The sequence below is a fragment of the Pinus tabuliformis genome, chromosome 8 (genome assembly GCF_031772625.1).
Source record: "Pinus tabuliformis cultivar Carrire ecotype Pingquan chromosome 8, CPIR1, whole genome shotgun sequence".
Classification (NCBI taxonomy): Eukaryota; Viridiplantae; Streptophyta; class Pinopsida; order Pinales; family Pinaceae; genus Pinus; species Pinus tabuliformis.
This window is the reverse complement of record NC_142294.1, coordinates 965,895,502-965,910,322: the sequence shown is the minus strand read 5'-3', so window position 1 is coordinate 965,910,322 and position 14,821 is coordinate 965,895,502. Positions and strand designations below refer to the sequence as shown.

The 14,821-nt window shown below is 36.3% G+C and overlaps 1 protein-coding gene across 4 annotated transcripts in view; it reads right to left on the bottom strand.

Moving 5' to 3' along the window:
• Positions 1-12,251: 12,251 nt before the first annotated feature.
• The window catches only part of LOC149238677 (WUSCHEL-related homeobox 8-like), a 298,849-nt gene continuing 296,279 nt past the window's right edge, over positions 12,252-14,821 (bottom strand). For 3 of the 4 annotated variants that reach the window (XM_089373147.1, XM_089373148.1, XM_089373146.1), the window contains one exon: positions 12,252-12,463. In XM_089373147.1, the coding sequence (XP_089229273.1) occupies positions 12,397-12,463 (67 nt within the window). In that variant the 3' untranslated portion in view covers positions 12,252-12,396. The remainder of the gene's footprint in view (positions 12,464-14,821) is intronic. The other variant, XR_016246388.1, reaches the window with a different exon arrangement.

Genomic DNA, 14,821 nt, shown 5'->3' with positions numbered 1-14,821 from the left:
CCTATTACTAATAGTGATTTTATTCAGTGCTCGATAATCAATGTAGAGTCTCCAAGTCCCATCTTTCTTTTATTTAAACTTCTACTCGATCCTCATAACATATCGGTATGTTGCGCCAAGCAAGGAGATGTCTAGGAACTTCATTTCTTCTTGGATGTATTTTTGAAGACAACCACGATACTTGAGTAGTAGATGCCACTCGGAATTCTTAATGCCAAAATTTGTGCGTAGGGTATGGAAAATGTTTGTGAAATTTGGTACATCTCGGTCCCTTCCCTACCATAGTGAGGTTCACTTTATGTACCTATCTTCATAGCTTCCGACACAGTAATATTGTTCTTTGACAAGATTTCATAAAGAATTTGAAGAGGGTGTTCCTAAAAATAGTGAGGGTTTCTCCTCATCCTTCTACTCGCAGCAAGTTTCCCACCAATCCCTAACATGGGGGACGACTTTGAGGAGTGAAAAAGTAATCTTTTTCCTATCAAGAAAATTATGGACTGAAAAATATCCCTCCAACAGATTTAACCATCTATATGTGGCATCCATGTCTATTCGGCCTTCAAATATAGGGATGTAAAAGTTAACTGGTACCTTGAAGGGCACGACACCTCTAAAGTGTTTACTAGATGAAAATTATTTGTCCGTTGATACCCATTGAAGGATCTGGGAAAATTTTCTCATCATCTTGTTCCTTTGTCGCTTGAGGGATTCTTCGAGCAATATTTTGAAAGGATCTCTTGCTCCCTTGTCTTTCTTTTCTTCCGCCATGGGAGGTCGTCGTGGTTTGTGAGGCTAGTCTTGCAAGGGTTCAACTAGTTCAAGTCCAAACTCCTTATACCCCAACCTCATTGGGGACATACATAGAAACACAAAGAAAGAGAAAAACCGCTCTAACACCAATGTTCAGATTTATGTAGGAATGAAATGAAATACAAATTCAAACCAAAACAAAGAGATATAGCAAAAGGAAATTTCAATTAATAAAATAGCAACTTCTAAAAATTGTTTACATACTTAAGAGAAACAAACTAGCTCAGACAATAGTAGTTTATCTATAAGAAGAGATATGATGGCTACATGCCTTCTAAACTATGTTACAATGAGGCTCAAAGGAATTTTTATTATTGAGAAACAATGGAAAACCATAAACATCCAAAAACCTAACCCTATGAGATGAAGCGCCAAAAGTTTGTGGGCCCTGTTGGGGTTAGTTGATACATCAACTTCTTGGGGTCGTAACTTTGGCATACGATCTTTGTTTGACATGTATGATACCTCGTTAGAAATATCTATCTAAGGACAACAACTTTTGGTTTCAAACTCCTTTGGTAGACAATTGGTTTACTCGTTTTTCAAAAAACTGTCATATAGGGTCTCTAAATGACTCCAAAAGTTTAGGACCCAAAAAACTCCCAAAAATAGTAAATTGTGCTAGAAATTATGAAACTGAAAGGAAATAGTGTTGGGGGTCCAAGTGGAATAGGCGGGTAGCCACCAATATCCACCTAGATCATTTTGTGTCATTGAATATTGGAGCTAGAGACTAAGAAAAAAATATCCAAACATTCCATGGTGTTGTCCTAAGAAGATTGATCCTCAAGAATAGTCAAGAAAGAGTCTATAACCAAAATGCCTATTCGATAAATTTCCTCTATCTCACCCTAGGAGAAGAATCCTTTTAATCAATCATAGGCTTACCTTCTGGCTCAACAAATATCCATGTGCGTTCATGGAAAAAACATATAACTTTGGGGAAAACAAAAAACCTTGTTGGATGACATGATGTGGGCATAACATCTTAAATTTACACCTATTTATAGAGAGACAAGCCAAGGCTATGGAAAAAAAGTGTTTTGACATCTTGAAGGAAAATTGGCCATAGCCTAAGGATTCAAGCATTGTAAGGATAAATGATGATTCAAATTGATCATGATTTTTTTTGAAGTGAATTTTAATGAACAAGGCACTAAGTCCAAGGCATATGCCCATTCCATACCTTCCAAAGAATAATGACATTATTTGGGATGAAGTACATTTGGATGAACCTTGTATATTTTTACGACAAAAGAGATGTACTTCAATACAAAGTCTAGGATTTGGTTGAGAACTTGTAATGAGTATTCAAAAGGGAAATAAGTCACCAGTGAGTGATTAACTTAGGTCATCGACTTTGGGGATGAATTTGATGTAATATTAACTAATATCAACTTTGAAGGATTGCTCGTTGAAGGCTTATTTATATCCCTATAGAAGGACTATGTCGACAAATGCCCATGTGGCCTTATATAAATCAAATGGGAAGCCATAAAGGGCATGTTTTTCTAATATGATATTTCGAGGAAAAATGACATCTTATCTAATAAGAGCCTCTGATCACATGTCCTTTTTTGCTTATAGGAGGCTTCGATGGGAATTATGTCCATACTTTATGCATGAGATACTTCTCTTTTCCATAGTCTTGGGCTTGGAAAATCACCTTGAAGTGGGAAACAAACTCACATTCAATTGCATCTTTCTCAATGATATGCCTTTCTCCCACTTTAATGGTTGTTAGCTCCTCTTCAACCTCCTTAATAGCCATGGATTTAAAGAAATATTTCATAATTAAATATCTAGTTTGAAACCAATGTGATCTAGCATAGACCTATTCTCCTCAATATTTAGACTACTCTTCCACACTCAATGAGTGGTATATCTTGACCTCCCTTGCTTGCTTGTCTAGGTCAACTACTCTCCCACACTCAATGAGTGGACTATCGCGACAAATGCCCATGTGGCCTTGTAGAAATCAAATGGGAAGCCATAAAGGACATGCTTATTTTAATATGATATTTAGAGGGAAAATGTCATCTCATCTAACGAGTGACTTTGAGCACATGTCCTTTTTCGCCTATAGGAGACTTCGTTGGGAATTATGTCCATAATTTATGCATGAGACACTTTATGTTTTCCATATATTCTTGGGCTTGGAAAATCACCTTGAAGTGGGAAACAAACTCACATTCAATTGCATATTGCTCAATGGTATGCCTTTACCCCACTTTAATGGTTGTTAGCCTCTTCATCCTCCTTAATAGCTATGGATTTAAAGAAATATTTCATAATAATCTCTAGTTTGAAGCCAACGTGATCTAGCTTAGACCTATGCTCCTCAAGATTTACACTACTCTTCCACACTCAATGAGTGGTATAACTTGATCTCCCTTTCTTGCTTGTCTAGGTCAAAAGGATTATATCACAATTTTTGGGAGACATAAAATTTGTTTTTTGCACATCCCTATTCTAGTTTCAACAAATGGAAACAACTTTCTCCCCATATCCTCTCATAAAAACCATGGCATGAGAAATGAATATCATGTCACCATGCAATACAACCTAAGATTCCAAATTGTTTTGATCCAAGTAGTGCAGCCTAGACTCTATGAGTGAGGTATTGATAATGTATTTGGTTACTTTGCACACAAATTTTTTGCACTCCCAGGTAGTCATACTAGCCACTTTCATTGGTTGTCTTTTAGGGGAATGAAAATAAAAGGAATTTTATACCAGCAACATGGTTACGTCAAGACTCTATAACATTCTTTCCTACCCTCAATGGAAATTATTTTGAGTTAACCAAAAGCTCCATGGAGTTGTAATTTTGAGCTTACTAAAGTTCACATGACCCATGGATAGATTTGAGGGAGAGTCAAACCTCTTTTTCCCCACATAGGATTGTCATTGATATGGTACCATCATCATATTCTTAGTGTTCTACCATGTTACAATCCCCACAAAAAAGTCATGGGATATCCAACAACTCATCTGCCAATAACTACCACCTTTCCACTCTTTTCCTAGATCATTAGAAACATAAATATAGGTAAGCCTAAAGATGTGGTCATCCAAATCAAGTAAGGCTCAGAGAAAATTGAGAAGAGTCTCCCCTAGTTAATTATATTGCCAACAAGGAGGGGATTAATGAAAATGGTGATCCCACCCTTTGCTTCCTCATGATTGGACACAAACATTTGGAACTTGGCCAGATAACATATAAGGTCATTTTTAGTGCAAATCCAATAAGTTAGACTTCTTGTAAACATAACAATTAAATCGCACTACGTGTAGATAGAAAATTGGTAGATGGTGTATGTTTTGAATCATATAATATGGATAATAATGAATTGTGGCCTTCTAAGTAGGTTATATCAACCTTTTCCTCCTCCCACAACTGGAACATTGGTGAGGAGGAACTGAGAGCCTTGTCTATATCTCCTTATAGATAAGTACTAGAGCTATAGGGTGCCACCTTGCACACTAGAGGGGTCGAGTGACAATCAATTCAACCCAAGTGGTGCAAGAACCTTCTATACTATAGGGTTGGCATGCCCATTACCTTTTATTCTATACCAAAATTTCCCATTGTCTTGAAATACCATGGAACTAGGTACCAACAAGCCGTTCACCGGTTAGCTAAGGTGGGGCTTATTGTGAATCAAGTTGGCTCGATAGGGAGTAGTTCCAAATACGAAGATTCGGATTTTGATTGCGAATGTAAGGAGTAGGAAGGTTAATATATTTCATTGCTTGGTCATAAATTTTTCCCTCCGCCTTGATGTAAACATGCTCCAAATATTTTGACAGGATGAGTTTGATGCAAACTCTAGGCTAAGGCTTAGGGCTAAAGAATCTATGTGTCTCATGGAAGGCAAACACTCTAGGTAGGGCCAAAATATTCTCTAAAAAGGGTCACATTTGCATTGGAAAGCCAAGGAATTCTACCCATATTAGGTGAATAAAGTTAGTGGTTTTGTCAGTGGAGAAACCCTTAGACCAAGTGAAGATGACCACTAAGGTATTTTCACATATCTAAATCCCTTATCACAGTGCTCTTATGAAATGGGAATTGTCAACAAATTAAATTAGAAAAAAAAAATCCTTTGTTAATGATTTCAATTTAGACACATTGCTAGCCAAAGAGCCCCTAGGGTACAAATACCATAGTAGGGCTTTCTTCCCAATAAGCATCACATAAAGTATCACACTAATTAACAAGAATTTCTACAATCACAAAAGGGGTATGTTTGAAATTCCCATTGTTATCCGTCATACTGTATGAGGTCTTGCATTTGTGATTTACGTCATATGTTTGTAGGATGATACTAATGCAATTTTGATGCACATGGGGGAATTGTTGTTGGTGTACATAATTTCCTTGACATTTCCCTTGTGACATTTTTGACCACCATTGGCGGGTGTTGATATGTCTCGAGAAGAGTTATTCTTTTACAAAAAAAAATTACACATTGTTACTATCAGCTAGAGCACATTAGGATATGAGTTTTTTAGTGGTTCACTATTGATGTACCTTTTCTTAATGATAAATCACCATAGTGGTATTAACAATTTGGAAATGATGTGGAATAGTTTGAGAGGTAGGATACTCGATGGAGTAGAGAACTCCCCTTGCTACACCCTTTTAGAATTTTGGAGACCTGAGAACCTTTTTTTTGCACTTGCTCCTTGGTCATTCCACTATAATGTTTATGGTTGGGTATAGTTTAATGGAATCTTCACTTGGGTTTTTAGTATTATAGTGTCATTCTCAGTGTATATTTTCATCATCAATGAAAGAATGTTCCACCTTTGCACATTACTCTAGGATTATCTAACCCTCACATTGGTTAGGCAATGATGAGACATTATGATATTTATCCCTTGTGGAGTATGATATTTATCCCTTGTGGAGGAATTATCTTGCATTTGTGGGCTTATTTGACATGTAGTTTCCATCTTGGTATTGTTAGCATTGTACTCTAGGAGAAAACTCATTTGCACCCTCTTCTAGGTGGATTTAACCCTCCCCAATAGCGAAATTAAGTGTTTTGCCTCAATTAGAGCCTTATTACTTGGACTCCCTTGCTTATGTGGATGCTTTGGGCACATGGATTGAGTTTTCATGACTTGGATTATATTACCTAGTGGATCATTCCATCAATCCCCTATATCTTGGCATATATGTTGAGGTATTGGCATATTTTATTATATGATGATGAGGCTATCCCCTTACCTCCTAGAGATAGTGGGTTATTTTAATGACCTAACTCATGGATTGATTATAGCATATCAATGATTGACTCCTCATTCTATGGATCTAGTCACTAGTTCTTGTTTTAAGGGGTTATTTTAAATTGCCCATTTTGCACATATATTTATGTAAATCCACTTTATATGAGATTGGTTAGCATGACTTGAGGAAAATCCCACATCTTATGCCACACACGTTGAGGTTTTACTTATGTTTGAGGAGTTGTTATAACAACTAATGGAATGTTGATTGTAAACTTATCCAGGAGATCCTCCTTTGGAGGACATTTAGAAGGGTGTCCTAGCTCATGAATAGATATCTTTTGAGAAAGTTCCCTAATTATTGCTAGAACAATGTTAGTTGATGTAGAATGTTGTTTTACGGTAGCATCGAATGTGCTCTAGGCCTCAAATTTCGCAGGGAGGTTGGGTACATTGTGGGTGAATCTTCTAGATAAAGACAGAGATCAAGTCAAAATGATCTGAGACTTTGATTATGAGTTAATCTAGGTCATTGGTTGTCCAACAGAAAGATATAAGAATGGGCTTGAGGGTCATTTTGAAAATACACCAAGAGAGATCAAGAAATCGATTTTCTGAAGTGAGAAGTTCTCAGGATGAAAAATCCACTGAGGAGATTCCTTGCAGTTGAGGGGCAGGGATAACAACTTTCGAAGAGAGAGAGAGATTCATAGCCGGAGAATCACCAGCAAAGAGAGGCAAATAGTGATCTAGTAGCCTTAACGTAGAGGTTGACGCAAGGCCATAATGGCCACGCGAAGAAGCACAGTGGGAGAGAGAGAAAGTAAAAAATCAGAGCAGAGAGTCATTTTCAACAGTCGGAAACCAGGGTGTGAGACCTAGAGGCTGAGAGCAGTGACTTTGGGCTATTGATTGATTCCCTAGTTGGGTGATGTTGTATCTAAGAAGGTTGACGTCGGGACAGTGTAGAGGCAACGTAGGCCTTGCCAAGGTCACCTCATCCAGCGACCAGAACAACCAGGACTTTTTCTCAGTGATTGTGTGAGGTAATCTCACTAAGATTCTACCAGTATTTCTCCATGTGACTGAATAACATTGTGAGGTATTTAGAGATGTATTCTGAATTTCCTATTGCTTAATAATATAAAACCCTCAGAGCTGCTGCACCGGTTTTCCCACTTTGGGTTTTTCCAGGACATTTGCCCAAAAATAACAGTGTCATATGTGTTTGTATTTCCTTGCTCAATTTCTAAGAATCATATTTAATTTGGTGTAGGCTACTTCAGTAATTTACTTCAATATTTCAAGAAGAAATTTGAAATAAGTTTGTAATGTAATTTACAATCTAGGTGAAGTATATTCAACTCGTTGTAGTAGGATTCCAAAGATTGTTAGATCTAGGAATTTTCACATAGAATCACTGAGATTTTCAAATTGCTTCCATAACAGAAACTTAAACAAATATTGAGGGAGTTACAGTGGTTGCAAATTTGTTACTTGTAAGGCCTCATTGCATTTTGACCACTTTTTGAGGAAGGCCCCACCTTTGTTGCTTGAGCATTTTGGTTATTTAGGAATATTGAGATTAATGAATGCATATGGTGGATAACACCTTGCACATAGAGCTAAGATATCCATATCTTGAGATTATCTTCGAAGGGAATGTGAAAGGAGAAAGTGGATCTAAATCCACTAATTATTATTTAAGGGAAAGTTGTGAGCTCGTTGAGGAACATGGTATTATTATTATTATTACTTGGAGAGAAGCATGGATCTAGGAAGTGGTTACATATTTTATATTTCTTCTCAGAGGGAAGTGAATCTAGAATCCACTAACATTATTTAAATGTCAGAGGTTGAGCCATAGACACTAAGAGAATAGGTCCCCCATTTGTTTCATGTGGTTGGATTTGGGGAGATTCATTCTTAGATCCTATTTGAATATCTTGAAGACAATGAAAGTAAAGATATTTTCTTGTTGAAGCACATGTTTTGGGTCGAATATTGTTGAATACTAACATTGAAATTCCTTCATCAAATGTGTTGTGAAGGGATATAATCCAGGTAACATTGTTCCTTGTTTAAAAGAAGTTTAAATGTAGTTTACTCTCCCTTTAAAATCTTTGTGTTTATTGTCGGACACATCAATACATATTTTTCCTTCTAAGTGTCTATTCACAATGTCTAATAATAAATATACCCTCATGCATGTTTGGAAATTTTCCTTAATTTGGACATTCACAAGAATTTTATGTTTAAGCATACCACATTATAGAATTGTTGTAGGTTTTTCAATTGATATACATGCCTCTTATACACATAAGAAAACAAACATCCCTCCTAGTTTATGCTTCAACTTCGTTGTAACATTTTCTTCTCAAAATATATTTTCCAAAAATATTTAAAATATTTTATTAGCACTTTGTAAAAAGTTTGATATATAACTTTCCTATTAATAAAGCACTATATATTAAAATTTACTTTGGAGTTAATATCATTTTCTAAAGTTTATTTGTATGAATAAATGAAGTCCTCTTGGTTTAAGCACATGTTCTTTCCAATGATCAGGATCTATGCTCAAAGATCAATGGCTACAGGTGAAAAGCGAACCCCCTCGCTCATTCAACGTTTAGCCCGGGTGGGGGGTGGGTTCCATGATTTGTTGTTTTGAACAAACCACGGAAAAGATTTGGCCACGCCTAGTGAAAAGTGGACCACCCCTGCATGATTTCCGAATATAGCCACCCCCGCTATTCCACTCCAATTTTGTCTTATGTAAGTTGATGTCATATGGATGTTTGCCACCGTTTCAAAAATTTGACTTCCGAATGCCAGGTGCCCAAATCTCAGTTTTAGAGCTGTATTTTAGAAGTCATATTTTGCACAAAGGTAGATTCTGATTCTACAGATTAATAATCCATATTGTTGGGAATAACTCTGACGGTGCTCATCAAAGGGGACCAAAATTTTAACAGTGACAAATTGTGAAGGCATCTAATGATCATAGAGGCAGTTTCACCAGAATTGGTGTGGACGTTGTATATAGTAGGCATAGGATTATTGCAAAATCTAAGGATGTGAATTGGGAAGTCGATTAAATCAATTCCAGAATTGAGGGAGTAGTATCGACATAATTCCAAATTTTCAGTGATTGAATATCATCAATCAAAACTCAACTCAGTCTTCAAGGCATAAATTGTGTAATTCATTCCGGATTCGAATGCATGAAGAAGATCATATATCGCTTACAGTTTTTAAAAGTGATTCATGATGTGATGGCAATCAAAGGATATAGGTGGCAGAGCATTTTAACACCATCATCAACAATTAATGAAACATTTCGTGATTCTTCCCACATAATTAGAAATTGTTTTAATTTTTCATTTTCCTGACTAAAGATATTGATAGTTTTGTAATACTTCAATATTCCAAAGTTAATCAAGGAGTATTGGTTTCAACTTATAACAATATTGTTTCATATGTAAGTGATTTCTTGTGTTACATAGTCTTTTCTTCGTACATTTAAGATTGTGTGGATCATTGGGAGAGGCTTGGCTAAGGATTAGCCACCCTTAAATCCCTTGGCAAAGTTATTTCCAATACTAAGTAAAGTAAATGAACAATTTGTTTATATTAGTTCCTCTGCATTAATAGATTGTTGCCTTCTAGACAATTCCTATATGTACTAATGTTTAAGCTATTGAAGAATCTTCTATACGCTTTTTGTTCTTGTTAGATAATATCAATATTCAAAATGAGTATGTGTATTGTCTAATATCATCTTAAGTCTTCTATCAACATCTTTCAAGATTGTTATACTATTATTGTTGGATCTCGACAATTTGGTTATACTTTACAAAATAAGAGTTTATTTGCATTAATTCAAGGGTTTTATTCCCGAAACAACCATCTTTAAAACAAACCCTTCACCTAGATTCTTTGACATAATTCTTTAGCCAAATGGTCAACAAAGGACAACAAACCCCACTTACCCAATGGATTGACACTAATCTTGGTCCACCCATCACCCTATTCATATTTCTTTTTTGCTAAAGTTAACTCTTAATTTAACCTTCAACCTTCATTGCATAGCCTTAGCAATCCTATTCTAAGAATAAATACCTTATGTTGAAGGAAAGCCAACCAAAAGTGAGAGAGGGTGCTAATGTGGTGATATTGGATAGCCCCGCTTAGTTCCTCCAAGGTCTTACTTTTTCTTTAGGACTTTATCACGATAAGTGAGGTTTTGGGTTGCAACACCCTCATTGTAGACTTTCAATGCAAACTTATGGAGTGCCTTTGGTGGAGCCATCATTGCTCCCTTCCACTCTCTAAGAGCTTGAAACAATGACAATAGTGGTTTTTGGCATTGGGCTAGCCAGTAGAGGCGTCCCTAATACCACATGCCACAAGGCACTTCCTATCAAGGCCAACAATGAAGTCAAAAAGACACGCCCCAAATCTCGGACCTCATGCCATATCCAAAACTCTAACTCTCTCTCAAAGATCAACTATGTATGTTTTCATCCAAACTATGGAAAAAAATCACCTAACTCAAAATATGATGAGGATTTGGTAACTTTGTCTTCCGTTTCAACAACTAGAATACCAAGGTAAATCTACTAAAATATGGGATTATGGAGGTTCACAATGCGATAGCAAGTGCAGGCTTATTTTGAGGTTTCATAGGAAAATTCTAAAGGCATGCCAGAAGGTGTCATTGATGACCAAGATTAAAGAAGTGGCTCCAACTCAACTCCACCAATATAAAATGCTCCAAAATACTAGCTCATTTGGATTTTGTAAACTTGTAGTTGAGTTGTCAATATTGTCAATGGAAACTTAATGACATGTGGTATATGTTGTCACAACAAAGTATACTCTTTTCTAATTTTTTGTAGTTTTGGTTCATTGATCTTGAAATGTTGAACAATGCAAGTTGCTTTCATTGCTTTACGTTGTACACTTCACATTGTGTCATATCACTTCACATTGTGTCATATGACAATAATAATGAATATTAGTATTTTTTATATTAGTAAAATTGTTTTTAATTGAGAAGATTTAGTGTTAAAATATCCTTTAAGATGTTCCTAGGCCTGGAGGGGAGGGGCCCCAAGGCCCTATATTCTACAAGGTATAGTTTCTTGTACCTGAAACCCTCTGATTGTCATTCCTTGTAATGTTGCCATTTTCTATTGCCCGTTTCTACTATGGCAGTCAAACATCCTATAGAAGCATTTTTCCTTTAGAGGACTAACCAGTCTCTAGTTTCCCAAATTTCTAGAAAACCATAATTTTTAGTATACCTGGCTAAAGTGGGAGGCCTCAAGCTCTTTCTTTCACCGTGCAAATTTAAAGGTGACTGCTATGAGTGTCAAAAATGAATAATGTATAGCCTTAGATTGGTTAATTGAAAAGAATGATGGAGCCACAAATTTTAGCATGTACAATATAACCCAAATGGGAGATTAAGCTGCTAAACAGTGAAACTAGAGATTAATTGGAATACTCTTGCGTAATTGTACCATAATGATGGCTTGGTAATCTGAATGAAAAGTTCTCTTATGTAACTAAAATAACCTATCACAAATTTGGATATAGCAATGAATGCATTCTCTTTCACGCTTCTACTTTTTGTCGCACATAGTAAATACATTAAAATGGTAATATTTAGAATCTACAGAGATATTGTTCATCTAATTTTATTAGTTTCAAGTCTGTGCAACGATTTACATTTATACATTAGGAAACTTCTGGCCTTTCCATGTACCCCTTCCTATGTAGATCAAATTTCCAGCACACTATGACTTATACGATTTTTAAAGACACCAAGAATGAGATTGTGCCTCAACATGCTTATTGATGTTACAATGACCAATTTCACCAATATAGGCTATGCGGGACTCTCAAAAAAGATAATCGTAATCTCAAAGAGCATGGAAAGTTTCTTGCACTTCGATTATGTCCAAATGCATACTTACAAATATTCTTCTTAGAACTTGTGCCTTGCACAATCTGCAAATTATATTCTCACACATCCGAATATAGAGTAACCTTCAGGCTGGCTATCATGTGGAGATGACGTCAGAAGTGAAGTAATAAAAGCACAAATTTCTATTCATATCTTGAACAGAATCTGAAATTCGAAAGGGAATCAGTTGTCACATCTCTTGGCATCTTATTTCTATTGATTTGAGGTGTGCAATCTGGTTGATTTGTTCAACAAACAGATCTCTGTCCTGCAAAAGAGAAATGGTGAACCCCGGAATGCAACAAGTCACTCTGATCAGCATACTACAACTGATTTATACCACCTTAATATGAATGTTTCAGTAATAGCGATCACTTTGTACGCCTGTAGGTTGATTCTGAAAGTATTGATGTTGTAACCCCAAGGTCATTCACCGTGCTGCATGTGTTTGCACCGACAAACAAAATATAATATGAGAAAGTGCAAGGTCTAATGATTTAAGAGAATATACAAACAATCATTTATATTATTGTAAAAAAACTAACCCTTTGATGCTTTTCAAAATAAAAGGTTTAAAACGATTATGTTATTTTTCTTGATGGTAAATTTTTAAGTAAAAAAATGAGAGAATGCACTGTTTACATCTGCCTTAATAATTTATAGAAGCCCAGTGAAGATACATTGAATAGTGTTCCTAGGGAAGCTTTCTTGCGGCCATAATATTGAAGTGCCTTGTCCAATTATTCTAATTGGATCATCTGACGTTTGACATGAAAACTGATGGGAATTTCATACAGTTGTGCTAATACAGAGAGGAGAGATTTATGCAAAGTCCAAGAATAAGAATCTTCACAGCCAATATCAGGAATATATTGAATTGAACGGCTATTGTTGTAACCTGTAATCATTCTATAGAATCCATATTTGAAAGCATTTATAAGAATATGACCCAAAATTTTAGATCCTTTGAACCTTGTTGATATGAATAGGTTCTGGACTCCAAAGCCACCACACAGTGTAGGCAAATGCATCCATGCCTCTACAGTTGTAGTTAAGAACTTCCTAATTGAACAGCAACATTAAGAGTTAACCTTTATCATTGTCCAGTTTCAGAAGTTGAGGACAATATAATGAAGAAATTTTTCATCATAAATAATTGTGATACTGTGTGTTTCCCATGATCAAGAACACATGGGTTCTGCAGATTATTATCCATAAAAAAATTGTTGTGTGATCATGCTCGTCATATCAGCTTATTCTAGTGTGCATGACTTAAATTGGGTATCGATATCATCCTTATCACGGATATCCAACATGCACTCAAACATTAAAATAAAGAATACCGTTTCTCAAATAGATGCCTAGCAGTTCTAAGAAGCATGCAAGAATACAGTTTCACAGCACCATAGACATTTTAAGAGGCATGCAATAAGTGCCAATTTGAATTCAAAAGTATGACTTAATCGGACATGAGCATATGGTCAAATGGAAAAGTGGTTCCAAGCATTGGACACATGTTGCAAATCCCATACTTGTAGATTCCAGTTATTGAAGGGCGGTCGTAGAAGCTAGACCAAGTACCATTAGAAACATGTGCCTTGACTCGCTACTCTACTTTATCTAAAATAATCCAACGTAACTGCCAGCACTCTCAAGTGATAAATAAATGTCATCTTTATAGAAGATAATGATTGTCTCACTATATAAGTTACAAGTTTGACATTGACACAAAACCTCAATGTCAAGGCCCCACTGCTTTGAGAAATAATTCTCTAAACTTCCAATCCAATGCACTTGTAGAATAGTTGGATTTAATACAGAGTTGCAGGAACCCTCCCCCAGGCATATTTGCGTCCCGAACGGATCCGTGGATGATCCTTGGGCAAAACCACAGTTCTGCCCTTTCTTCACAGTTCTTGGACTTTCAAAACCATGACGTTTTCAAACCACAGTTCTGCTGGCCTGAACCATGGTTCTGTAGGCCCAAACTGCTGTTCCATCACGGTTTGGGAAACCCCTCGGATGGTTCCGCAGAGCTTTTTCTCCAAAAATTTTGAACCAATATGTGAGGAAGCATGCTTCCTGGACATTCCTAAGGTGCTCCGTTGATGCTCCCTATACACTTCCTAGATGCTCCCTAATGGTAATGTTAAATTCTTAAATTAAAAGGATGAAAATGAAAGATAAAGGAGAACGTCACATGTAATGTCCTCTTCAAATTGAAGGATGATAAGGGACAAAATAGCCTATCCGATCCCGTAGGCTATAGTCTTGTTAAAGGGGTAAAAACCCAATTTTTCCTATGTTGGGGCAACATTGGACAAAAATTGGGTTGGCTAAAGCTAAATTAGGGGTTGCACACACAACCCCTCACATTGTTGAAGCTCATGGAAAATCTATAAATAGATGAGAGTTGAGATCAAATGAGGCATCATGAATTGTGGATCAAATCATTTGATTTCTTGAGTTGGATCTTTGAAGGTTTTAAGACCCATCACTGGTGGTGAAAGATTCCACCCTAGCTAGTTATTTTTCTTTTTCTTCTACTTGTTTTGACAACAGGAAAAATCATCAACCAAGATCATCAAGGGAGCTCAAGGTAGGTCTGTAAGGTTGGACGAATTTCCCCATAAATTGATGTATGGACAAGTCATAGTGATTGGTGACTGAACCTCTGAGAAAATTGTCTAGAACAGGCCACGGATTTCTGCAGTTCATAAGGGCGAAGTTCTCTTGAGTTAAGAAGTGCTTTTGTGGCAAACTATAATGTCCCCATTTTTATTTTTTCCATAGTAC